Source organism: Ammodytes marinus (genome assembly GCF_949987685.1).
Source record: "Ammodytes marinus genome assembly, chromosome: 6".
Classification (NCBI taxonomy): domain Eukaryota; kingdom Metazoa; phylum Chordata; class Actinopteri; order Uranoscopiformes; family Ammodytidae; genus Ammodytes; species Ammodytes marinus.
Window position 1 is genome coordinate 12,343,910 of NC_137235.1, and position 27,215 is coordinate 12,371,124.

The following is a 27,215-nucleotide window of genomic DNA, read 5'->3' on the forward strand; positions in this document are numbered from 1 at the left end:
TAGCTTAACTGCTTTTCCTAAAGTAAAGAACCAGAAAAGGCCACACTAATGCTACACAAGGCAATCTTTATAGGATAAATAGGCCTATAATGTAGGCTACAAACAGCCTAACTTTTCAGGAAAATGACAGTTTTGACTAAGTTTTTTTAATACAACCTATCACTTGATTACTTTTATGTTACACTCATCAGATACAATTAATTGTAAAGTCAATTGCGTAAAACATGTCAAAAACTATGTAGATGCCTGCGGTAATATCATGTTCACCAGCATCAGTTTGACAACGCAGCTTGCTGCTCATTGGACAGGGCTAGATTACGTAAAGCCCTTTGAGATCTGCTATTGGCCAGACTCGCTGTCAATCACGAGCCAAAGCAAAAAGGGGCATGGACGCGGAGACATTCAGCATCTGTACCAAACGATGAAGGCTGTGTCAGATTCCACGGTTTTTGCTTAAAAATAAGGAAAAAGAAGAGCAGCTGACATCATGGTGTGTATTTAAGGATTTTGTATTGCGCTTCAATGCTGGGAGAATAAGCTGTTTGTTGCGTGACGTGGTGTATAAATACGCAAATTTGCGTCTGACTTTTCCTGTTAGGAATCCGTAGCTGTTATTCAATAATTTTCCTAGTTCCTAGTTGAAGAGAATATATAGGCTACAAGCATTTACTGTGTGTTTTGAGATTATCGTATGTCGTAAAAAACATGCATATAATAGCCCATGTCTCAGGAAAATGTTATGCAAATAACATGTACAGTGCTCGTGTTTTTCTCCCCCATACATTTACAGTATGGTTTTGTGAATCACGCCTTGGAGCTCCTCGTTTTAAGGAATTACGGTCCGGAAGTGTGGGAAGACATCAAGTGAGTTTCAGGATCATGTGTTTACTATTGGGCCCTGTTGGTATCATAGGTTACACTGTGGCCAACAAGACCACAACAAGGATAGGCTACAGGGCTACAGCTCACTATCAGGTCACACATCGGTTGCCAAAGGGGACACAAGTTAGTTTTTAGTGTAATGATCAACTTTCATCCTCTGCAGGTTCACACTGAAATTCTAATACAATTAAACCACATCACATTTTTAGTTCAGTTCCACGGAAAACCTCAACTCCAAATATGCAATAATTTGATGATTGAATAAAAGGCCAGGACACTGGCTGCAACAGAGGAAAACGTATTGTTAAAAACATACTCAGTCAATCACAATATTACTTTATTAAAAATAGGGAAAAAGTCTCCCTCAAATGGCTATATAACTTGATTATTATCCCTGTAGACCTAAGTATCATTTTAATGTTGTAGCTGATCTAGTTGTTACTAATATCTGGCTTCACACATGTTACTTGTAGGTAGTTAAATGTATCTTATTCTAACAGAACAGCAATATGTTTTGTATGTAAAACATTATTCCAAAGTAACTTAGTTAGCAGTATACCAGAAATAAGCCTACAATGTATTATAAAAGTGAAGTAGCCTAAAATAACACATAATCAAGGCTTTTGCTTTTACAAATACTAATGTTATAAGTCCAAGTCCCTCAATCCCCCAGACACTTTAAATAATGTAAATTACTTGTTTTTTTCAAACATTCCATCTCGACATACTACATGCCTAGGCTATGTAAATCTCCCAAATCTTTCAACAGTTAAGATAAACAGCCCTATTGTCAGTTCTGTAGCACTGCGGTTTTTAAATGACCCCATTAAAATGATGGGTTTTAAATAGGTATATTTAATATAAGATCTGGGAAGATTGTATCAACCCATTTAGTAACATTTAACCTGTACATTTAACAATGTTAATGTAAAATGATCTGAGAAATGTAAACCCCCTGGATTAGGAGATGGTTTGTACACAACAGGGACTGCAGGCTACCAAAAATATAATAATACATCTTTTATTGGCTACATTCTTAAATTTTTGGAATGCGCATTGTAAACTCCCCACAGAGGACATAGTCTCAAATGTCCTCAATAGCTACGGCCCTGCCTCAACATTGCCTCGCCTCAAAATTGAACTCATGTACACTACTTGAGTAGATGTGCAAATTGACCTACATGTCACCATCATCTGACTGTATTTGACTGCAAACAAATGCAGTTTTGTATAATACAGAAGGATGATGTGGTGCGTACAATCCATCCAAATTTTTTCGGCATGTTGAAATGTTTGGCTCAATCAGTTTATTTTTCCTCTGTAGGGTTAACGGCCCTGGACTTGACCCTGCCTAAAAAAGAACATTTTTTTTTTATAATAACAGCAGCTGCCTTTGTGTAAATTATCTTAAAGTGGTCATTCTTCAGCTGGAGTTCTCTGTAGCAGCTTTCGTTATCCCTGCACGTCGAACTCATTGTTATCAGTTGCACAATTAATCATGTTTGGTCTGTTGTTCAGACTTTGATGAGCCGAATCATTAAAAAATTAATTCTTATTTTCTTAACAAAATCCTTCAAGGCTTGGTATGTTTTTTCAGCTGTTACATGTTCTAATAAAATGTCGGCTGCTGGTAAGGTCTGTAAATCATTTCTGTTTTCTCAGTAAAAAGTCGTAATCAGAACCTCATTAGGTTTTCTGACCATTTTGTAAAAATTGGATTGTCAGATCTATAAATAGCAAACTGTCCCCTGAGCTTGGACTTTTCTTCTTAACCAATGGACCTGCAGTAAATCTAAACCTGATTATCTTTACTTGTTTAACAGCGTATCTGTAAAACCACTTCAAAGTGACATGGAAACCTTTTTTATGTTACTGTAACATATCATGATGTTTCACACTCAAAACCACAGTTGTTACTTAATTATTTTTGTAAACACAAGTCCCATTGTGATTGCAGCAATATTAGAAAAGCAATTCCAAAAAGACAAAGCCGTTGGTTTACTGAACAGGTTGTCCACAATACTGTGGCTTTTGTTTTGATGGCTTCACTTTGTTTTCAGGAGGGAGGCTCAGCTTGATATCGAGGGTCAGTTCCTTGTTAGAATCATATATGAAGATGGCAAAACATATGATCTTGTTGCTGCTGCTAGTAAAGTTCTCAGTAAGTGACCTTCTAAAATTGTATTAAAATTAAAAAATGTATTGTGTGATACAAATGGAGCTTTATAAACATAACTTGTATCACAAGCGGAGATAATGATGAGATCTTTTTTTGTATTTCAGAGATCGACGCTGGAGAAATCTTGCAGATGTTTGGGAAGATGTTTTTTGAATTTTGCCAAGAATCGGGATATGACACCATCTTGCGAGTCTTAGGATCAAATGTTCGTGAATTCCTGCAGGTAAGATCTCTTCTCTTTGCCTGTAGGAGAGCCAGGTGGTAATACGAACCAACTTTTAATAATAACTGGGGGGTTGTAGAGTTTGAAAGATGTGAGTATTTAACAAGCAGTAAGGATCTAATGAAAAGGTGATCTTCTTGTGTTGCATTGTGGGAATTGTAAGATCCAGAATTTTTGAAGGCTGATTAATATAGGTTTCTTCATTTATTTTTCAAGTCTCCTATTATTATGGAAGTGCAATATTAAAGAACCAGAGTACCTATTACATTTTTCATGTATAATGTACAGCATCATCGTCCAACTCGTTGTACCTCGTCCAGGTTTTAATATACTGTGCTGTGATTGAATGTTTCATAATTTAATCTTTAACCTAAACTTTCAGAATTTGGATGCTCTACATGACCACCTTGGTACCATTTATCCTGGGATGAGAGCTCCCTCGTTCCGCTGCACCGATGCGGAGAAGGGGAACAATCTTATTCTTCACTACTACTCCGAGAGAGAAGGCCTGCAAGACATTGTGATTGGCATCATTAAAACTGTCGCCCAACAAATCCATGGCACTGAGATAGAGATGAAGGTCTGCTACGCCCCCCCCCCCCCCCCCCTTTTTTTTTGTGCACACTGAAGCCCACTGCTCTAATGGCTCATTCTGCTACTGGTGATGAATGAAGATTACTTTATGTTTTTCCCCTGTTCCTTTCTAATTTGTCCTAGCCAAAATTTAATTTATTTTAGCCCATGTAATGCTTCCCTGTGACAAGTGCAGTTGAACAGAGGGTTTTTGGCTAATGTCTGTGAGTCAGAGGATATTTTTAGACACACATTTTTGGGTGTCTAGTTGGGAGACTTATACTCTCCCACAGTTTTATTTTAACTCAGTCTAAATTCGTATTATTTAAATTGGCCATGGACTGCAAGTTTAATGGATTATTCATCCAGAGGAGAGATCCATATGTTGTACCTCAGTTCTTTACCAGACCACGCTAATCATATTTTGTCTTAACTAGTATGAATAACTTGCTATCATAAACAGTCATTGGTAATTTTATTTCTACGTAAATGTGCCGCCCATGAATCACGGTCTGTATTATGTACCAGTAATGTTATACTCCTTTTGGCTGGAGTTTCCTTTTCGTTTCACAAGCGAGCAACATTTTCTCACAAACCTAATCATATCGTGCAGACAGGATAAGAATTTTTAGCAATTGTGATTATGAAAGAACAGAAAATGGCAGACGCTCCAAATGTGACACCCAATTTCTGGAAATAATAGCCCCTGTTGCTGTGGCAACAGGGTGCAGAGACAGCAGCTTGACGTCAGCATGCCTTATGCCAATAAACCCACTGAATGTCATTTTAAACTGTCTACGTTCCATATAATAATAGACTTGAGGTCAATAATATGGGCTGAGATATTATTAGACACTAATAATAGGTAGGTGAAATATTTAAAATATTATTACAGTGACCATGTACGACAATATCGGAAAGTTTAACTGATTTATGCAAGTTTTCAACAATAACATCAATCAATATTTGATCAATTATTTTAACTTCATGTGACGCAGATGATCCAACCGAAAAGCGAGGAGTGCGACCACATCAAGTTTCTGATTGAGGAAAAAGACTCAGAGGAAGAGGCGCTCTATGAGGACCTGGATGGCTACGAGGAGAATGGCACACAAGAGACTCGGATCAGCCCGTACACGTTTTGCAAGGCCTTCCCCTTCCACCTCATGTTTGACAAAGACCTGATGCTCACACAATGTGGAAACGCCATTTATCGAGTCCTGCCTCAGGTGGGGATTTTGTGTGCAAAAGTCTTGGACTTGTAACATTGGACGTGCAGAAAGCAGCAGTTATTCATTATATAGATAAACACATTACTTAATCTTGACATCATGTAACTGAAAAATGCACATGTTCCTTCATTAGCTCCAGCCAGGTACCTGCATCCTTCCTTCAGTGTTTTCCTTGGTCCGTCCTCACATTGACTTCAGTTTTCATGGCATCCTCTCCCACATCAACACTGTCTTCGTTCTGCGAAGCAAGGTAAATATGACACATCATTTTGTTTCTTTTCCCAGCCATATTGGCTTATCACATTATTCTTTCTTATATTAGAATACTTTACCAGGAGGGACTGAAGCTGTGAAACACACCTACAGCTCTGGAAAAATTATGAGACCAGTCTGGATTTTTCTTCAATCTTTATCTCTACATTACTTAATGGAAATGCTCTAAATGACAATATTTTTGTGGGGAATTTGGTAGAAAAGTTTTTTTTATTTCAAGCTTTTATTAGATAGTACAGAGTTGAAATGGGGAAACAGAGAGAGGGGGGAAAGACCTGCAGTAAAGGTCCACAGGTCGGATTCGAACCCGTGATCACTGCAACGAAGGCCGGAGCCAATATGGTACGCGCTCTATCCACTCAGCCACTGGAGCGCCCCAAATTTGGTAGAAATGTTGTCAGTAGATTGTAGAATAAAACCAAAATGTTAATTTTGCTCAAACATATGCCTATAAATAGTCAAACGAGAGACACTGAATATTTGGAGTGGTCTCTTAATTTTTACCAGAGCTGTCTGTCAAAATTATCAAAAAAGGCTTTGATTGTTTGTGACAGAATGTGTTTATAGTCTGCTATATTAATATTCATGAGATCACTGATATTTTTAGATTTTGAGTCTGTAGTTTTCATCAACATTGTTATTAGGGTGCAACTGTTTACTTGCAGAGATTACTGCTAGTAATATGTAGCATACACAGAGCAAAGAGTGCAAGGGTCTGAATGTCCTCAGAAAAAGAATTAATCTTTTTCATCAGTGTGTAAGATCTGTTTAGAAACATAAATCAAATGGAAACTCAGAAGGAAAAGTACAGTAACAATAGAAAACTGTTTAATTTGCATACTTCAGACAGTACATTTTAAGGTGCGAAAGTAATAGCTGCAGTGCCTTGAAAATGCATAAAAGTCGATTTCATTCATTGCAAAGAAACTCGTCTCAAAGCGCTGCCACTACTGAGATATATAAAAATGTCATGACAAAGAGTAAAGAATTTGATACATTTTCTTTACAATCTGAACCTATCCTTTCGAAAGGTGTATGATGCATGTGAAACTTTAGGAAAGTAAAGTAAGAAAAACAACAACAACAAAAACACAGAAAAATAAAGACTCGAATGAACTGGTGCACAGTTTGGGGCAGATTTAGAGATGAACATGTAATGAAATATTCATAAGATGGGTGCTATCCTGACAGGAGGGCCTGCTGAATGTGGAGACTGTGGAGAACGAGGACGAGCTGACGGGGGTGGAGATCAGCTGTCTGAGATTGAAAGGACAGATGATTTACTTGCCAGAGGCGGAGAACATCCTCTTTCTTTGCTCACCCAGGTACACCCACAGTCTGTCCTGATTAAAAAGCACAGGCGGAACACACACACACACACACACACACACACACACACACACACACACACACACACACACACACACACACACACACACACACACACACACACACACACACACACACAAACACACACACACACACACACACACACACACACACACACACACACACACACACACACACACACACACACACACACACACACACTCACTCTTGGAATTCAAAATTCCAAGGAGTTCCACTTTTTCACTGAAATCCATTGCTTTACTTTATTCACAACACCTAAACATATTTTTTCGTATTCTTTTCTGTTTCCTCTGTTTGATTATATTAGTTTGCAAGTAGGTTACCAGCCCACATTTTCCCTGAAGAGGATTGGTCTTTTCTCAAGACTATTCATTCCCTACCCTGTTTGTGATGAAATAAAAAGGCTAATTAGGCCTAATTACCTAACACATCTGTCCACTGTATTTTTAAACAAACCTTACTCAAACAACAATTAATATTTTTTTTGAAATATGTAATGCCAGCTGATTCTTTAGCAGTATAATTTTTAGTAATTACATTTTTTTGTAAATGTTGTAAGTACAGTTAATGAATGCAAGAACATTATCGATGAACAAGCAAATTGTCAACAGAAACAGTTTTCATCTTTTTTGCTTGTAATTCAAATACGTTTATAATCCCATTGAAGGCAACAAGATTGAGTATTTAATGCTGTAACTTTTTTTGTTTTGCTGTTCCGCTTTCATAATAAAAAATATACATTAGGTGCTAGGACAGAGAGAAAGAAGCACAGAAAAAGAGTACATGGGTAATTACATTGGTTCTTCTGTGGTGACCTTTATGTTCTGATTAATATATTTAGATTTCTGAAATGAGCAAGTGAATGTCTACCCACAGACACAAATCAGAAATGTTTGGGCATTTGCTTTTGTTTAAAAAAAATAAGGTTTTTGTCTGTCTTGTTTTTCTAGTGTTATGAACCTGGATGATCTCACACGAAGGGGGCTATACCTGAGCGACATCCCACTACACGACGCAACACGTGACCTGGTGCTGCTGGGAGAGCAGTTTCGCGAGGAGTACAAGCTGACCCAAGAGCTGGAAATTCTGACGGATCGTCTGCAGCACACGCTCCGGGCCCTGGAGGATGAGAAGAAAAAGACAGACAGGTTTGACTATTTCCTCTAGATTTTTTATAGTCGCTGTTGTAATTTAGCCTACATTCTGGTTTAACTGTAGCTTCAGTTTTTTGTAATTGAGCTTACACTAAACTTTCCTTGTAACAATAACAAATACACTTTTAGAAATATATACAATGCATACTTTGAATTTATACAATAGCTTATATGTAGGGTATGTCAAAAGTAAGAATGTGTGTACTACAGCCATAGTTATGTTTTATACAGGCTAAAACTGCATGTTGGGGTTTGGCGGTATCCAATTATTGATACCTTTAAACCTTCCCCAAATTAAACCCTGGTACACAGTATTACCGTTTGTTAATACCCATTTCTACCTTAACTGTAGCCTATTTGTTTTTAGTTTCTCGCCTAACACTACATTTTACAAGATCGCATTGAACTTATCAAGATAAAGTTACATTCGCCAAATACACATTTTTACTGAACAGTGCTTGAACACCTCACACTGTAACTCTATCCAACCTACATTGCAACAAAAGAAAGAAACAAAGTCACCACATAGTCCTTTTTTGAGGGGTTCTTGATATGACATATTAGGCTTACCTCATTTACAGGAGTTCTGTCATATCTTTTTATAGCATCTTCAAACACTGGCATTGGTATTGCTGTTGGACACGGACACACACTCTAAAGGCTTTTATTATAAACATGCGCACATTACACAGCAGATTTTTTCATGTTGGTAATCAAAGGAATACATTTATTTTTAAATACCAAGGGATACACTATTACCGTATTTACCGCCCAGCCCTACCGTGAGACATTATCTGTAGGTTGCGAGTCAACCTCTACTTACTACAATACATGTAACACAAAACTGCCATTACTTTGTTTTATTTTCCCTTGATGTATAATAAGGGGTAAAGATTGTTAGTTTTTTTAGGGAGATAGTGTCTTCAAGTATTCCCTTTTAAGGACGGACATGAGGCAAGAATACACTGAAGATACAGCAGGACGCTAACAGGTCTCAGACCCATGCAGTTTTGTTGAGGCTACGTGACAGCAGGACCACCTAGGGTCAGAATTTATTGTTATACCCAAGCTGATATTTGCATAGGCTACACTTCAGTCCCTGTTATGGTGAAGAAAGACACTCAGTTGGTTTTGACTCTGGCTTTCAGGAAAGGGCCTGTCATAGTAATTTGGCACAGCAGTTGGTGACAGCTGGAGGGTAGCATGGAGATGGAACGTGGTCTTATTAAAACGGCTGTAGCAGCCCCATCTTCTCGTAGGAAAATACTTTTCCTCTGCCGGTGGATCCAGGGCCGACGGACTGGGTAGAAAAGTGATACAGTCGTGGGGGGGCCCAAGGCAGAGGGGGGCCAATAAAAAAAATGTTTTGAAGGCCCTGAACAATGCCATTCCAAAAAAAGAAATAATTGACTGGCTCGTGATAGGCCCCTTACCCTTGCAAGGAGATCAGGGGCCTGCGCATGACTAAGCCATGTATGCGGGAGAGTAAGCAGGAGCAAGCCAACATTGAATTGAACTGGTGGCGAAAATAAACGCAGCGATGTTTCTATGGGGATATATAGCTGTACAGAAATAAGTGCTGGCAAAGCTAGGACAGTTTAAGACTCCACATCACTGTGGCAACACAACCTATCTATCAGCTCAGACAGCGCAAAGAAAAGTCTGATGAATACATGAGAGTGATGGCCCCTGCAAGTTTCAGTAAGTTTAAAGAAGTGCCACACTGTTACTGCCTTTGAAATGCATTTCGACATTTTAAGGGGAAAACACATTGTATTTATTATTTCAACTATTGAGTTATTTGTAGAACAGCATGCTAGCGTAGGCCAACAAGATTGATTTTCTGAATTTTCAATGCTGCTTTATTTTTATGTTTTAAATTGGGAAAGACATGTTCCAAAACAACCTGTATTTAAAAAGAAATCAAGCAAGTAGGCTAATAATAACCATTAATGAAGTATAGGCTATCGCATCACAGTAGGCCTATTGTCCACAATAATCACAGTTTAATTTGCACTTGATGTGCCTACACAAGTGTATGGTCTATTATTTGTATTTAGTGTGTCTGCATAGTATTGCACAAAAACAGTAGAAGTTTTCTTTAATTGTGTTTTGTACTGTCTGTAAAATTATACTTGCACATAGCAAACAAAATTGCACATCTGTATTCAAATAAACAGTTGTTTTTTTCTATAGTGCGCATTGGCATCTTTGAGCAAAATACCCCCAAAATTTTCGCCTCCTGTGACCCTGCCCAGTGACCACCTTGACTAAGACATATTATGGGGGAAACACCGGTAAAAGTAATGATTTGGTCATTCATCAGATGAAATATTGTGGAGTTGTCTGGCTCAGAGAGACATGTGTATTGTAAGACCGCTTTTCAGGGGGCCCATCAGGACTTTTTGTATAGGGGCCCAGAATTTGGTGCTACGCCCCTGGGTGGATCACTATTATTTTCGCCATTCTCCGGTCTCAAAGTGCCTCAAGCTCCAAATGTTGATTAGAATTCATGGCTCCTCTACATATTTAAGAGAACTGCTGCTCCACTGTTGTTGCTTTTTAAAGAGCTTTACAAAACTGTTTTCTGGTAATGAAAACATACTGTTGTTTTTGCGGCCATTCAGGCGTGAACCTCACATGAGAAGAACACCATTCATGCCCTTATATGTGGATTGTTAAAGATAAATATGTTTAGTCTCGTCTTGGGAATAACTATGTTGTTAGTAGATGCTTTTGTGGTGACCGGTATCTTTTCTGTTCTGTATGGATCATGTGACCTCAAATTATGATGCATCATGGAAGGTATTTTTCTTTTAACAGGCAGCCATGATCTAAACCAGTTACCATAGAAACGCCACCCTCCCATCTGACAGCAGCTTGCATAGCGAAATGACCAAAAGGTGGTGGGTGAGCAAATAAAATGCTGTTCCAAAAGGATGGTCTTCAGTCTGCAGCCACAGCCCATTACTCTGCTGCCCGAGTGCACCATAACTACCCTTTTGCTCAAAATGTTTATTTCTCCCCCTCCTTTTAGATTGCTCTATTCCGTTCTGCCGCCATCTGTTGCCAACGAGCTGCGACACAAACGGCCCGTCCCGGCGAAACGCTACGACAATGTGTCCATCCTCTTTAGTGGCATTGTAGGATTCAATGCCTTCTGCAGCAAGCACGCCTCGGCCGAGGGAGCCATCAAGATAGTCAACCTGCTCAATGATGTTTACACACGTTTTGACATCTTGACAGACTCTCGGAATAACCCTTATGTATACAAGGTTGGAAGCCATAATCTTACCATGACAGTTTATCATGCATTTGTGTACAATTCTCTCAGTGAAGAAAAAAAAGACAATGTTCTGTGCGGCAAGGTGGCAATGATCAAAGTGTAAACAAAACAATTACTATCTAAAATTAAGAATTTGCATGCTTTAAACTGCTACGTCCTTGCATGGTTCTTCAGCTTAAATGCACCCGTGAAGCACACAGATTTTCTTGGTGTAGTGTTTTTCTGAGGAGCTGCACCACTTTATAGCCCTTGTGCAGCAGATTTACACTCCAGGCTTTCAGACAAGAATGCACTTTAAGAATTCAAACAGACCACAGCACTTCCAGGGGATCCGCTTCAGGCACTGGGTCACCAAAATAAGTAATATTTACTCTACAAGCTGAATGGCTAGGTGGTCCTGGGTTCTTTAGCAGGACTCAAAGGGGCCCTGAATGTCTTAAAGCTGATGTAAGTGTTTAAGTGTTTATTTTAGGGTGTTTCCGATTATTTATAGCTTCACAACCTTTGTAGCACAGTGTGATGCGATAATTTTAATGTTGACCAAAAAGTAAAGCAAAGCAAAATGTATATTGATGCAATTCACATGAATAATTTTTTTTTTCTTTTATACAGGTGGAAACAGTGGGTGACAAGTACATGACAGTGAGCGGCCTACCAGAGCCATGCACACACCACGCCAAGTCCATCTGCCACCTCGCTCTTGATATGTTGGAGATAGCTGGACAAGTGGAAGTGGATGATGAACCAGTACAGGTGTGATGAGTCAACACTTTTTACTGATACAGTTTAATTAATACTGTATAAGACACCAAATGAGTTTGGTGATTGGGTGGAATAGGCAGGGAAAGCCTGATAGTAGCACAGTGACAAGGACTACAAGTCATCATCCATACGTTTCTCGTCATGCTCCTTACATGTTTAAGCATTAACATATTTTTTAAATTTGAGTAATTAAGTAATATTCTAAACTTATATAATTTCTGCTCACAATATTTTTTTTATATATTGCCAGATGGTTTGTGTTTGTGAACATGAATGCCCATTAGCAATATTTTTAAGTGTGCAGTATATCTTCTCCTTTGTGGTTTTCAGACTTTTTTATTTTACATATTTAATTATTTTTTACAATGCATCTGTTATCGTGGCACGGATATTTAAGAAAAGCTGGAGCTCAATTAGTTTTCTAAAATTGCCTTGATTCTAATACAAATACATTAAATGTCAGAGATGCAACTGACAAATACTACTAACTGGCACTAAACCCAATATTAGCTAAACATTTCCTTGAAGGATTTTCAGCTGATTGATTTCTAGAATAATTGTGTACGTGCATCTGGACACATGTCCAGGCTGATGTAAATCAGCAGTGAAAAGTTGGATAAAAAACAGCAGACTTTTGTTTAACTAACTGTTGAAGATTGTTATTGTATCAATGACTGTTAAGATGACTGTTAAGACTTGACTTTGGAAAATTATGTCTGGTAAACGAAAGGCAGTTTATTTTGTCCACACGGCAGCGACTGAGAGGAGTCCCGCTTGGTAGCAGAAACAGACTCAAATCATCTCACGACCCTGTGTCTAAAAATAGATACTCATTTATCCCAGACACTCACAGCATGTTCGTACTCTGAAGACAACAAGCACTGAAGAGCCTACAAGTTCAAGTGTAAATATTAGTCTGTGGATTGCCTTGAGCTAATTTTGGAACTATTGGTTTATTGCAAACCTAAATAAAATAAGATGCTTGGAATAATTTCTGGCACAAATTAAGCTCATATTCACCGACCAAATGTCGCACACAAGCAGTTGGCTTGATAGTTTGCATTGCATTAACATACAGTCGGTTTTTATATGTAGGCTATACATCTCTGTGGAGCACACATCACATACCTATTCCTATTTAACACTTAAAAAGGCTTATTGGAATGCTAGGAATGATTCAAACTGCTTTTTTTGTTGCTATAGTTTTGAAGTACATAAATCAGGTGTATCAAGTCCTGCTTTAGATAATGTACCGTAGATAAATAATGATAAGTACTGTGGATATCTTGTAATACATATTTAAGCTTGGTTTTAGGAATAGCGAGATCTGGCATATTTGTTAACTTTGGTTAAATTATAACTGACATACGGTGGAATCACAGGGGATTGCATGAAGTGTCTCATTCTCCCTTCTTTTCAGATCACTATTGGGATCCACACAGGAGAGGTGGTGACCGGTGTGATTGGCCAGAGGATGCCCAGATATTGCCTTTTTGGAAATACGGTCAACCTCACAAGTCGTACAGAAACTACTGGTGAAAATGGAAAAATAAACGTCTCAGAATATACCTACCGGTGAGTAGAAGTACCTGCATATTTTTATAAGTGGCCTGTTGTCACCTGTTTGGATTTTATCACTGTATGTAGAGAAATAAGTTGGGGTTGAAGGGGCTTTGCAACTGGTTTAGACAGTATGAAAGGGGATGTAAAAATAAAATAGAAAATTGGTAAAAGATTAGTGAGAAATGCCATCAAGTCACCCTAAGCAACCAAATCATCAATATTAAATTATAATTATTTAAGAAAATTCCTGTATTAGACATGAATCACAAGTGTGTTGTTTTAGTTAGTACTCACTAACTAGATTTGATGTCATCATGGAGATGGTTGGTGATAATAAGATCATCAGGACCATAAAGTGCAAGTGATTTTTGATGGTGTTGTTTTCCAGGTGTTTACAGTCTGCTGAGAACGCCGACCCTCAGTTTAATTTGGAGCATAGGGGCCCCATCACCATGAAAGGAAAGAAGGATCCTATGAAGGTGTGGTTTCTTTCTAGAAACCCCACTGACACACAGTCCACCAAGGTTACAGCCTAACAATTCAAACTCGAAACATGAGTGTATGGTAAATTAAACATGATTATCTATCCACAGACAAAAAGCTGATATTTTTATTATAATAAACCACAGCTGTTTCCAAGTGAATTTGGACGTTTGCTGTTGCTTGATCTGTCATGACCTGGTTTGGACATGAAAGATGAATAATGAAGAATTAGTCACACAGTATATTTTACATGCAAGTCTGATAATATTTTGGACAAAGTATTCGTAATTTAATTTGACATTGTAGCTACGTATAACATCTAACATCCATCTTAAATGTCTTTAGCTGTTTTGTAATATGCTGTATTTGTTCTAAAAGGCTGCCAAAAATACAGTTTGTAGTCTTAACTGTCAGCAAAATGACTCATTTTATGTTAGATGAATACAACCATTGCCATTGTCATTATCACTTTTAAATGTGATAATCTTTACATGATTTAAAGTGAAAGATTTGACTTATACGTAAGATGGTGTATCTAGTGTTTGACCCTGCATATGTTACATTTGCACCAAGACCATAGAAATAAATTAAAATCTAGACATTATAGCTTTTGTATTTGTATGTTTATATCACCATGTTCACCAGCTCTTTGGCCAAAATGCTACTGTGCTTACTAGATTCACATATTACGATTCAAATATAATGTCTAGTTTTTTAAGTCACAAATGATACATGTTGAATTTTTAGTATACCTCATCGTCATGTATTTATCACTGAATTATTAGAATAGACAAATAATTAAAAAGGAGCACAATAGTCTACACTTCTTTATTTAACATATTTATTGCACATGTCTGTCTACACAGATTTACATTTTGTCTGCTTCGATGAAAACTACTATTTTCAGTTCTTCTAAAAGTTGTTGAGATATTCTTAATGATCAACATATTTATTAACATTATTTGGTATTTATTCTTTTTCATTATTAAATGTTATCATGACTTTAAAACACAGAATACAGTCATGATAACATTTAATAATGACAAAAAAATCAATTAATCTATAAATTAAACTATGTGCTGTATTTGTTGGATTCATTTCACATAAGTAAATGTACCACCCTGTACCCTATTTTTCTAAAGTCGTCACTCTTAAACCTTGCATAACGTATCACAATCATCTCCACTTGTGTAACTTCCTGTGAAAAAAACAAACAGGTGCCTCTTGTGCATTTCTGTGCTTGTAAGACATGATTGTTTTATATTGACAATGTTTCTGTTGAGAGATTACTAATAAACTAGTCTTGAGAAGTGTTGGTCATTTGATATTTCCGTTCTATTAAAAGCTTTGCTATCAACCTGCTCATTGTGGCTCTTAACAAAACTAACTCTACAGATGAACAAAACACGTGCTTCGTGGTCTGTACTTTCACTGGATGCAGAGTTGAAGTAGCCTATGCATCAGGGACATACATTTAACTTAGAAATCTCTGGCTCTCCACTACTTGCCAAGCATCCCTGTCGAATACCACGTTGTTTTGGTTGGACCTTTCTTTTGCATCACAACACCTCACATAGCCTACATTTTACACACATCCACATGAACAGTACTGATTATAGGCTATACTGATTGCCACACCTATTTTTTTTGCATTTAGTTTGCAACCTATATAATGTTTGGTAATAATTACCTTAATTTATTGATACTTTGGGTTATTTTTAGTTTTTTTGTCGAGAGCTGAGTTTATGACAATATGCAGTAGGCCTAGGCCTAGATTATTTTGCAAAGAGGCCTCTCTAGTGGCTAGACAGTAGATTGCAATGTGGAGGACAAAACATGCACATTTGTAAGTATTCAACATAACAATGCCTCTTAGGCTATCACTTAATGCAGAAGTTTTCACTTTTACCATAGCCTATTCAGGTGGGGTTAACATAAAGTGGGTGCACGATTGTAGGCCTATTAGCCTATGTGAGATGACAGGCATACACATGTACCTGTTTTGCTGTTTGTTTTTCTTTTTAAATTATTATTCAGATATTTAAGACCATGTGTGAAATATTAGCCTACATAGGCCTAACATTGTTTGTTTTTTTCATGTATGCACACTCAATGGACTATTTCCATTTGTTTCCCTTTTATTTTATTTTTTTGTGTGTGGGAATTATTGGAAATGAGGCTCAACTCATGGTCTAATGGCCGAGCTGCTCGCATCAACCGGCGTTGGTAAATGTTTCAGGGACAAGATAGCGGTAAGCTAATATTTGTCATGCTTACTGTGTAGCCCATGGTATTCGAACACCGTCTTTACTGTGTTCGAATACTGTTTTAATAGAATAGTAGACTAGTAGTAGGTCCTATATTACAACTTTTATTTTTAACCTTTAGCCTGACTTAGCCCAACTTAGCTTTCAGCAAGGCAAGGTTAAAATAACGTGGTTAGATAAAACCCAGACGGTCGTTTTAAACACATCGTTCATAAGGCTATATTAGCCTACCCAAATAGGCTGCTGTTCTGTCTATCTGAATAAATAATATAATAAATAATAATAAATGTTTTTGTTTGCTTAAGTTGTAAAGGCGTTTTAAACTGTTTTTCAAGTTTCCCTCTGTTTTCAGATCAAACCAAGGATGAGACTGCTTAGCACATTACGGCTAGTAGGCCAGGCAAAGTAGCCTAAGGCATTTTGGGGCCAAACATAAAATTAATTGTAAAATAATTTTTTTCAGCTCAGATAATTTCTATGAGGTGTCCAGAACAACATACTAAAAGTCCCAAGAAACCGTAGTTGAGGAAATATGTTTAATTCTCATCAATCCGAGATGTGTGCCAAATAAGGCGAGACAACAACCCCAATGGGACAATTTTTTTCCTTTACTCCTATCAAAATGAAACTTTACACATTGAAAGTATCCATGAATATTAACTTTTTTTGTATTACAAGTTTCTTTGAAAATGAATTTTAATATGCAAATGAGCTAGGCTATACACATAGCCTACATGCCCAAAATAAACCCAAATAGGCTTAATTTTTTCCTTTACTCCTACCACAATAACACTTTACATAGTAAAATTATACTTGAAAAGTAACTTTTTTTGTATTACAAGTTTCTTTAAATTAATTTGAATATGCACATGAGCTCCACACTTATTCAATCTTCCTACTGCCAATGGGTGATGGCAATTGTAGCGGAGGAAACTGGTGAATGTAGGCTAGCTTATTACCGCGCTGATTTGCTTGTATCACTGGTTTCACTTCAGAGGTGTCGGCCAGAACACCACTTATGGCCAAAAGCATCGAATTTTTAGCATGAGACTAGGAGAGGAGGAGTATAGTTTATCCGCTCTTTATTTTCTTCTCTTTCACAGACACAGCACACAGATCGCGGGAAAAGAACAAAGGTTTTAACTCAGCTCCTGATGAGACGTTGGAACAGCTGTTATTGCGACCCGCGATTCAGCCGTTAAAACATGCATAAAACTATAACTTAGAACAGCAATCTTACTCACACATGGGTGATTCCACAACTCAAAGAAACATGTTCAAACTGTAGAATGATCGCTACATGCACGCTCGCACATCTGACCGAGCGAGAGGAGAAAATAAATTTACTAAAAAGACTCAGCGGCCGACTGACGTTACGGCCCTACTGACAGCTGCCCACACTAAACAAAATTCAACTTAACACACTGTAAGAAATAACCACACTGTAACCTATAACTTTGGGGTCTTTTCTACAGCAATGCTGCTTTTAGACTGGCCTCTAACCTGAAAAACTGCCATGGCTTACCTGCCAGGGTTATAACAGATTGAAAGTAGCCTATGTGAACCCCTTGAGCCTTTATGAATTTTATTTATTTTAACCATTATTAAAGCGACTCTTACCTTTGGTGCATTTTTACACTTTTTTTGGATTAGGTTAAAATGGTATTAATAAGGTAATTACACTCTAAAATATAAGACAGACCCACCAGGAGTAAAAACAAACAATGATTTCAATCTCATAATATTATGAAAAATATATATAAAATTCAACCAATCAAATCGTTCGGACCGAACGATTTGATTGGCCGACAGACATGTCTGTTTGCGGTCTGCTTCTGTATTGCGCATTCTCATCTAGAGGGTTTGTTTTGATTCCACGGCAGACAGTAGCGAGTAGCGACCATTGTAGAAAAGGCCCCAACGTTCATAAGTTACAGTGTCGTTAGTTCTTACAGTGTGTTAAAATGTGTTTTGTTCAGTGTGGATAGCAGTCAGTTAGGGCCGTGACGTCAGTCGGACAGAGAGCCTGTTTAGTTTCCGTTCTCTTCTCCCTCGGTCAGATGTGTGAGCGTTGCCGCAGTAAGCGATCATTCCACATGGAAACGTGTTTGTCTGAGTTCAAATGTGAATCACCCGTGTGTGAGTATACATGCAGTCCCGATCGCTGATATAATATAGTTTGCATGCGATTCTCAACAGCTGTTGTAACATCTCCTCACGAGCGGAGTTTAAACCTTTGTTCTTTTCCTGCGATCTATATGCGACTGTGCCTGTGAAAGAAAGAAAATAAAGAGCGGATAAAACCCTACTCCTCCTCTCCTAGGGGCACTTTACACGGTGAAAACGTGACAGTTTTCCAGTTTTTGGTTTAAAAAAAAACCCCCGTTCAGACACAATTTATCTGACATCTTCACCTGTACACAAGTTTTCAGAGGAAACGGGCCGAAATCGCTGTAGCAGCAGTGCCAAGCCAATAGTCAGCGGTGACACAGCCTAGTAGATAGCTCTTCCGGTACAATTTGATGCATAAAACCTTACTGTAACCGAAAATTAATGCCACTAACGTTCATAAAGCGGTTGGTGTAAGCTTGGGGTTACAAATATTGTAAAAGACAAGCTTTCTGTCCTCTTATTTCACCGCATTGAACTCGTAAAAACAGAAGACATGCTGATAGTGAAGGGACTTCGTGAGCGGATACCTTCCTGTTAGGCGTACTTCAAAATAAAAGTCAACTCACGTGTGTCCAGTGAAATGCTATTAATGTTTAGCCAGTGAAATGCTTTTACTTTGAAGCCGTAGCCTTAATGCTCCTTGTGTTGAACAGTAGCCGCTAGCTTAACCGCTGCACGCTGATAGTGTTTTTAATGTAGAGAGCCGTGTCCCTACCCTGGCATAGAAGCTACACACGTTTATTTAGCTAGAAAAACAGGCAGAGCACAAATCTTTCCCCAGCCAAAGTGGCGTGTGGTCTCAATAACTTACTGCGGTAATCGCTTGGACTAAATTGGCGAGTGTTAGCCTATATTTTAGCCCTGCACGTCACTCTCCGCTGATCACAGTGATGGTGCCGTGGAGACACCGTTCATGTTGTCTTCTAACTTTATAACTCGCTTGTGTTGTGGGTATTTTGACAGCAAATGTTATAGACTACGCATGTGTGAGGGTGGAGCCGTACGTCAGCGTTATCAGGGGAAATGGTTTCGGTGTTTACAGGAAACCAAAACCGTTAAGTTTTCCAAAAAATCCTCCCTGGGAGGTGATCTCAAAAACCTGCGGTTTCATGCCTGCGTTTGCTGTTTTCCTGTAAATGATATAGTGCAACCGCGGGAATTTTTCCGCGTTTGCACCGTTTCGTGTTGTCGTGTAAAGTGCCCTCTAGTCTCATGCTTATAGTCTGACGCCTTTGGCCATAAGTGGTATTCTGGCCGACACCTCTGAAGTGAAACCAGTGATACAAGCATGGAACGAGGGTGTGGGGGCATTGGAGGGAGGCGGGATGGTATGATAGTGCTGTAATTCTCAATTGCACGATGGGTGTGAGTCCCTTTAATACATTTTTATCAATACCAGTATTTTTATATGAAATAACAGATGTTTGTTTATCAATTCAAAACATTTATTTTCCGGAAATCAATTGTTAAAACAGATAAAAAAATGTATTTGCAACTTTTGTAGGCTATTTGCAAACGTGTGTGAATCCTGAGCTGCATTGGTTAAATAGAGCAGGTAAACACAATCAGGTGGGCCAAATTGAGTGATGAAATGGACCAATGTAATGAGAGATCTTTAGGGAAGAATTTGGGCGGCACTAGATAAAACAGAGATACAACCTGGTCAGTTTAGGCTCACCAAAGTGACCCATACAGGTCAGACTTGCCAAATAGGAAAGACAATCTCAGAGGATCTAAGGAATAATGGAAAAATAAGGAAAAAGTTGTGATGTTGCACATTTGTCTGGGACAGCTATCAATTAATTTAAAAAAGTTTCAGCTCCATCCGTCCACCGTGAGGCAAATCATCTACAAATGGAGAGCTTTAAGAGTGACTGAACATCTGCCTATAATTGGACTTCCTTAAAAAATATCCACAAGCACCACAAGAAAAGTGCTTTTTCAGTTAAAAGCAAACCCAAACATTACATCTAGTTATTTGCAGACTTCCCTTGCAGCATCTGGGACAGATGTGCATGGTTCCACAATAAGAAGAAAACTCAGTCAACATAGCTTTCATGGAAGGATGGCCAAAACCGCTTTTCACAACTTCTCCAGAGAGCACCTGGAGATACCTGAAGTCTTCTGGAAGTCTATTCTGTGGACAGATTAGTCCAAAATTGAACTGCTTGGTCATTACCAAAACCGCTATGTTTGGGCAAAAATGCAACTCTGCCTACCACCAAAAGAACCTTCTCCCAAGTGAAGAATGGTGTTGGTAAATGGTCTGCAAATCTCAAGATGTAATGTTTGGGTGGCCTTTAACAGAAAAATCACTTTTCTTGTAGCACTTGTGGATATTTTTGAAGGAAGTCCACTTCTAGGCAGATATTCAGTCACTCTTAAAGCTCTGTCTGTCCCAAAACAAATGTGCAACATCACAAGTCTCTTCCTGAGACCCTCTGAGATTTTCTTTCCATTTTGACATGTCTGACCTGTATTGGTCACAAAGGAAAAAAAATAAGCCTATGCGGATATATTTTGGGTAGCCTATATTTGATTAGTGTATAGCTCATTTGCATATTACAATTCATTTTCAAAGAAACTTGTGATACAAAAAACTGTGTATCACAGACCATGTAAAGCACAATGCAGATGTGCTCATTGTCCAAACTGCCATTGCCTCTGCCAGAACAAAAGACACATTCTCAGTAGGTGGTGACACAGACTTGTTAGTATTCTTGTTGCATCATGCTGATCTGAATGCACACAAGGTGTTTATGGCACAAGAACCAAATAAATGAATTAATCTAAGGCACATGTTATACCCCTGGCAGGCAAGCCAGGCAGTTTTTCAGGTTTGAGGCCAGTCCAAAAGCAGCATTGCCATCACCCCTTGGCAGTAGGATGATTGCATATTCAATAAGTGGGGAGCTCATGTACATTCAAATTAATTTAAAAAGAAACTTGTAATACAAAAAAAGTTACTTTCCAAGTATACTTTTACTATGTAAAGTTTTGTTGTGGTAGGAGTAAAGGAAAAAATTAAGCCTATTTGGGTTTATTTGGGGCATGTACGATTAGTGTAGCCTGGCTGCGCCCGCCCGCCTACTTCCGGCCAAATTTCATTTTCCCTTCAGTAGTCAGTCTGGGTGTACAGTGCATTTCCCAGCTTTCGCCGGAGAATCTACAGTCGTCCAATCAGCCAACAGAGCGACCAACAGAGCGAGTGGCTGAGAACGATGACGTCGAAGTCGCGCTTCAGTTTCAGTTGAATGATGCGTTCCTTTATACTCGGAAGAAGGAGATTTCCGACCTGTCTGTGTTCCAGTGCATCTGCTCGCGAAAGTATGGGCGCCTAAAACCTTTCTCGTCCAAATAACTAAACGTTAGGCTCTAACAAGTTACTGTTGCCAGGTACCGGTAGATTCATAGACTACAATATGTAGTGAAGTCGTAAATTTCCGAGTTCCCTGTCCAACTGGAACGCACCGTCAAAAGCCGGCTCATGACACACGTGACGACCAAACGTGATGCGATTGGTTGGCTAATCCAGAGTGGCACTGGGCAGATCCAATAGTTTTAAACTTCGACAGACACCTGCCTCCAAGTGAGTGAACGTTTGCCAATTACAGCACTTCCAGACCTTCTGTACAAATGAAATGAAGTACGATGGTCTGGTTGGACCAGGCTACGATTAGTGTTTAGCTCATTTGCATATTAAAATACATTTTCAAAGAAACTTGTATTACAAAAAATTTTAATATTCATGGATACTTTCATTGTGTAAAGTTTCATTTTGATAGGAGTAAAGGAGAAAAATAGCCCCATTGGGGTGTATTGTTGTCTCGCCTTATTTGCACACATCTCGGATTGATGAGATATAAACATGTTTCCTCAACTAGGATTTCTTAGGACTTTTAGTAAGTTGTTCTGGACAACTCATAGAAATGATCTCAGCTGAAAAAAAATATTTTACAATTTATTCTACTAAAACGCTATTTTGCCTGGACTATAAGACCCTAGCCTAACCCTAGCACTTCAGGAAATGAGTGGAGGTCAATGTAAATAGCCCAGGTTTAGGGTTGACTTATAGGGGGAATTTCAACTAGGCCCAAATATGTCAGACGTGATTGAGAGATAATTTGACTGATGGGTTCTAAATGAATGCTATTTTTTTCTCTTGTGTGGCCCACGCTGGATGGGTAAATTAGTTTGACAATTGTTTGCTAAAAAGTTCATCAAAACCACTTCAGTGATAACTTTCCAAAGCAGAAATGTACTTAAGTGATTAATTGGGGAAACCACAGATGTCATTGGTGGCTGCAGTACATTTAGGTAGAGTACGATACACAAATTTCAGTTCACAATTTGTGTTGGGTCGGGTGACCTATTTTAGGCCTGCCCTACAGTCTATGATGGTGGCATCTAAACGTAAGGCATATTATCAAAACTCTTCACAGTCAGCGATATAGAAGTGGATGTGAACTGTGGTTAATTTTTGTATTCCTTTCACACTAAATGCATTCAATGACCACATTTTCCAAAATTCAAGAACTCTTTTGCCATTCATAACAACCTAAAAAACAATGTGCATTTTCTGTCTGTTTGTTGTGTCTGTCAATGTGTGTTTTTCTCAATTGAAAATGTTGTCGCTTGCCCCAAGGGGCTTGTTGTGAGATGTGTAGAGTTTTGTTTGTGTATGTGAGTTTTGGTGGTGGTGAGATGAACTGCCTCGCACAGATGATTTTCAGACTGTGTGAAGACAATTGAACATGTGGCTTCAGTTTTGACCAATGCACAGAAGCAAAAAAAAAAAAAAAAACTGTACAGCTCTAGGGGCCAGGGCTGTACGCTTATTTTTGTAGGTGGTAGCACTGGTGCTAGCAAGCAAAAAAATTCAGTAGCACAAAAATAAATTTGGTAGCACACAAAGTAGGCTATGATTGAAAACTTGCATAACCTTAACCCTTGCATTTTGCTCTAATTACCTTTGAGCATGTCATCCTGGTCTCATTTGAGATTCACAATTAATATGATATCCTAGTGTGTGCAGTAATAATTGTAGAAAAATGAATAGGGGTGCACTGATTTAGAAAAAAGAATCTAACCTGCCAATTGCAATTTTTTGCTGATTCAGTATTATTATTATAATGTCCTTCTGTTAATTAAAACCAAACTTTAAAACATTAAACATAGCCTATTAAATAAATAAGTATACACATTGGTACAATTTAGGATAAATTAAATAGGTTGTTGTGAATGTGTTGGGAGTAGCTTTTCAGTGGCTTATTTAAAACTTTGTTTAACTAGGCTACTGTTGACTGTTCTCTGCAGCTGAAGGAGTTGACTTTCAAGCTAGAAAAAAGCGCTAACTTCCTGTTCTTACCGGCTTCAAAATAAAAGTCAACTAACGTTTGGCTAGTAACAGGCTTTTAATGTGAAGGCGCACAGGAAATGTTCTGTTTGTACACACGCTAACGTAACTGCGGTAATGTGCCGTCTCCTTCCGGCAATTGCCGTTGAAGCCTATATGGTCTAGATGCAGCCGTGAAGTTTTTATACCTAGAATCGCTGCACGAGCACAGATCCCGAGCACACATCTTTCACCAGCCAAAGTGGAGGGTGGACTTAATAACTTACTTGCCTAAGACTCATTTACCCGCAGTGTTAATGTAGAGCCCTCTAAGCAGTGTTGTGCATCTCTCCTCTGTGTTTCAAAGACAGCCTCTCCTCATTATCAACCTGTCGCACGAGTGCGATAGGATTCGTATTCATCATCGCACGTGATCAATTTCAGTAGCAAATGCGATCAAAACTGTCGCACTGTACAGCCCTGTCTAGGGGGATTCATTAATTTGTCTCTCTGTTGTAATAATTTGATACAAAGAATAACACAATATACACTTGCAGAAACAGGACCTATACACATACATTTATGTCTGGAGAAATGTCGGAGCGGACTACCTCTCTCATAGAGAGGCACACCAAGCCTATTGCTTCAGTGCCTCGCCCAAGAGTCACTTCAGTAGTGCGATCTGGCATCTTTCCAGAAGTCCGGAAAACTAGTCCCCTGGGACTAGTCACATCGGCAACTTCCTCTAATCTTTTAATACAACATTTTATTATTTTGCGTATGTAACAATTCAGGATATAATTGTGTTAAATATTAGCCTCAACTGGGCTTAATCAAGTATGTCCCCAGCCCACTTGTCTATTTCATCACTGCAGACATAGTAGAAAGGTCTTCTTCACGTGATAAGAGACAGATTCATTGAGGGGGAAGAGAAGGTCAGGCAAAGGTCTCTCCAAATCGCAAGATGAGAAGAAACTCAGATAAGAAAGACAGTTGACGTGCATGGTTCATTCATCCCTTTGTGAGATTGACAAAGACATTTAAGAAAAACCTTTATTTGCGTTTTTGATGCTTTCTCTAGCTGCTTGTTTAAGATAAACCATTTTCTATTGAGGTTATTTACACTCCAGTTAGTTGGTAGTTTGCAAATGATCCACATCATTATGTTATCCCTTATAAACGTTTAATATATTATACAGAATGTTCTTTCCCTAACACCCTATCTCAAAAAGGCGTACACAAAATGACACAAGATTTGTGTTTAATGAGTTTGACTATAAAACACATAATCAGATTATTGTCTCTTTAAGGGCACCCAATAACTGGGTTATAATGTCACTATATAATATTAACTTCAAATATCAAAGGTCTGGTTTGTCAACAATTGCCATATTAAGGTCAAAGGTATCACATGCAGACTCATCGCTGCTTTGATTGGGCAAAGCACTATATATCTAGTGTAGTAATTTAATGGCTGATTGATAAAAGGTTATGCAAACACAAATAGTCACATTTGAAGTAGTGCAAAAAAAATTCTGGCATGTGACTTGACTATAGTTTTTCCTATTGTAGTTTTTTTATTGCTTGTAGTTTTGATTTAACTTACTGTAGGTATTATAAGACTAACACCCTTTGTAAACAGAACAGGTGTAACATGATCTCAACCACTGAAAAGAGAATGGCACAGGTCTATCTAGAACCACTGCATTGGCCAATCAGATGCAGCTGTTTGTATTGCCTTGAAAATGTGAGCTTTAAACGGCCACATCAGCACTAAGATAGATGAGAAGATAAGAGGGTGTGGGCTTTAAAAGGAGCAGCAGATTTTGAGTAAGGCACTCCTTCATTCAGAGTCGTCAGGTTCACACTCACAGCCACCATGACATTCAACGGCCCCTGGAAAGTTGATCGCAATGACAACTACGAGAAATTCATGGATCAAATGGGTAAGTGAAAAAAGTGCTGTATCTGTCTGTTATATTTTTTAAATATGTAGGATTTGATGCATCACCCTGAAATGTATTTTTACCATGAATCATTTATTTTAAATAAAATGACAAAATTATAATCAAGATCAGATAAGGCAATTGATAAAGTACTGATAAGGTGCAATTAGCTAGTTTTTGGTTTTTCAGTTGTAAGTTAGATATTGTGTGTTAGTCAAAATGGTATGTAGGAAATCTTTAATCATGCAAATGTTTCATTTGATCAAATGTATAACCTTTTGTTTATTCCTGTTGTATACAAATGTGTGTCATCATAATCAAGCTATACATCTTATAACAGTCTTTAAATACAAAAATATAAGACTGAACCCAATGCTGGAGCTAAGGTCTTTCTTGAAACCCTTGACCTATAAAGAAGTTGTGAATTGACTTGTGTGCCTACTTTCTCTCTACAAATACACAAATGGAGGAACTGTTGGTGCATTAAAAAGCGATTAAATCCTGACAAACTTCCTCTGATTGTTCACGCACCGTTTAACATATTTATTAATGTGTCCCTTGATAGGAGTTAATTTGGTGAAGCGGAAGCTGGCTGCTCACGACAACCTCAAGATAACAATTGAACAAACAGGTGAAAAGTTTCATGTCCAGGAGACCAGTACTTTCCGCTCTGTGGAAATAGACTTCACCCTGGGGGTCAACTTTGAGTACAGCCTTGCAGATGGAACACTACTATCGGTAAGGAAAGGTGGCATTAATTGGGGCACATTTTGACCTTCACAAGAAAAGACTCACATTTTCTCAATTATCAACATTTTTAGTCATATTGTAAACTCATTATTTTGGTTTTAATAACATGTGGACAAGGTTGGTCACTTTAGACTTTGACCCTTTGATATGCAAAAAAGTGCTTATTTTTAACTTAGAAAACAATTCCTACATCAAGGCGTCACATACGATTCATGTGTAACTGCAGGGCGCATGGAACATGGAGGGAGACATGATGAAGGGCATTTTCAACAGAAAGGACAACGGCAAGTGCCTGACAACAACCAGAATTATCCAAGGAGATGAACTCGTACAGGTAGGTGTTACAAATGGCTTCTCGTTGGGCCGAACAACGCCTCTTTTCTGTAATACAATGAATACAACAAAGCATGTTTTGAGCTATTGCTTGAACAAACCCTAGTCTGATAAGGATACTTGATAAGGAGGACCTCAAATGTAGTATTTCATGATGTGTTGGAGTGAACCCTCTTGGTTATTCAAAAGGATGCATAAACAATGAAGCTACTGTATATAATAACTGCAACTGATATATTTTGTCAACAGAGCTACAACTATGAAGGTGTGGATGCAAAGAGGATTTTCAAGAGGGGTTAGACCAAACCGATCTGAACTAATCACCAGAACCTGAGATGTTTGACATGCATACAGTATTTTGTTGGATTACTGTATAAACTTAAACCAATATAACCTTTAAAATGTGCACTACTTGTACTGCTTTAAATTGC

The 27,215-nt window shown here is 38.3% G+C and overlaps 2 protein-coding genes across 2 annotated transcripts; both read left to right on the forward strand.

Annotated features, from left to right (window-relative positions):
• Positions 1 to 388: 388 nt before the first annotated feature.
• On the forward strand, positions 389 to 15,222 carry gucy1b1 (guanylate cyclase 1 soluble subunit beta 1). The gene is made up of 13 exons (XM_080028993.1): positions 389 to 490; positions 791 to 864; positions 2,943 to 3,043; positions 3,166 to 3,284; positions 3,667 to 3,864; positions 4,856 to 5,086; positions 5,223 to 5,339; positions 6,554 to 6,687; positions 7,684 to 7,881; positions 10,925 to 11,162; positions 11,786 to 11,926; positions 13,356 to 13,510; positions 13,887 to 15,222. Exons 1-13 carry the CDS (start codon positions 488 to 490, stop codon positions 14,032 to 14,034), a joined length of 1,857 nt encoding a protein of 618 aa, XP_079885119.1. The 5' UTR covers positions 389 to 487; the 3' UTR covers positions 14,035 to 15,222.
• A 10,394-nt stretch (positions 15,223 to 25,616) lies between these two features.
• On the forward strand, positions 25,617 to 27,187 carry fabp2 (fatty acid binding protein 2, intestinal). Its single transcript, XM_080030084.1, has 4 exons — positions 25,617 to 25,701; positions 26,267 to 26,439; positions 26,678 to 26,785; positions 27,034 to 27,187. Exons 1-4 carry the CDS (start codon positions 25,635 to 25,637, stop codon positions 27,082 to 27,084), a joined length of 399 nt encoding a protein of 132 aa, XP_079886210.1. The 5' UTR covers positions 25,617 to 25,634; the 3' UTR covers positions 27,085 to 27,187.
• The last annotated feature ends 28 nt before the right edge of the window (positions 27,188 to 27,215 follow it).

Excerpts from the sequence above, each read along its gene's own strand:
- gucy1b1 (XM_080028993.1), top strand. Across the intron at positions 5,340-6,553 it reads TCTTCGTTCTGCGAAGCAAG|GAGGGCCTGCTGAATGTGGA; the intron begins GTAAATATGACA and ends CTATCCTGACAG. Across the intron at positions 6,688-7,683 it reads CTCTTTCTTTGCTCACCCAG|TGTTATGAACCTGGATGATC; the intron begins GTACACCCACAG and ends TTGTTTTTCTAG.
- fabp2 (XM_080030084.1), top strand. The coding sequence starts at position 25,635 with ATGACATTCAACGGCCCCTGGAAAGTTGATCGCAATGACAACTACGAG. Across the intron at positions 25,702-26,266 it reads GAAATTCATGGATCAAATGG|GAGTTAATTTGGTGAAGCGG; the intron begins GTAAGTGAAAAA and ends GTCCCTTGATAG. Across the intron at positions 26,786-27,033 it reads AAGGAGATGAACTCGTACAG|AGCTACAACTATGAAGGTGT; the intron begins GTAGGTGTTACA and ends TTTTGTCAACAG.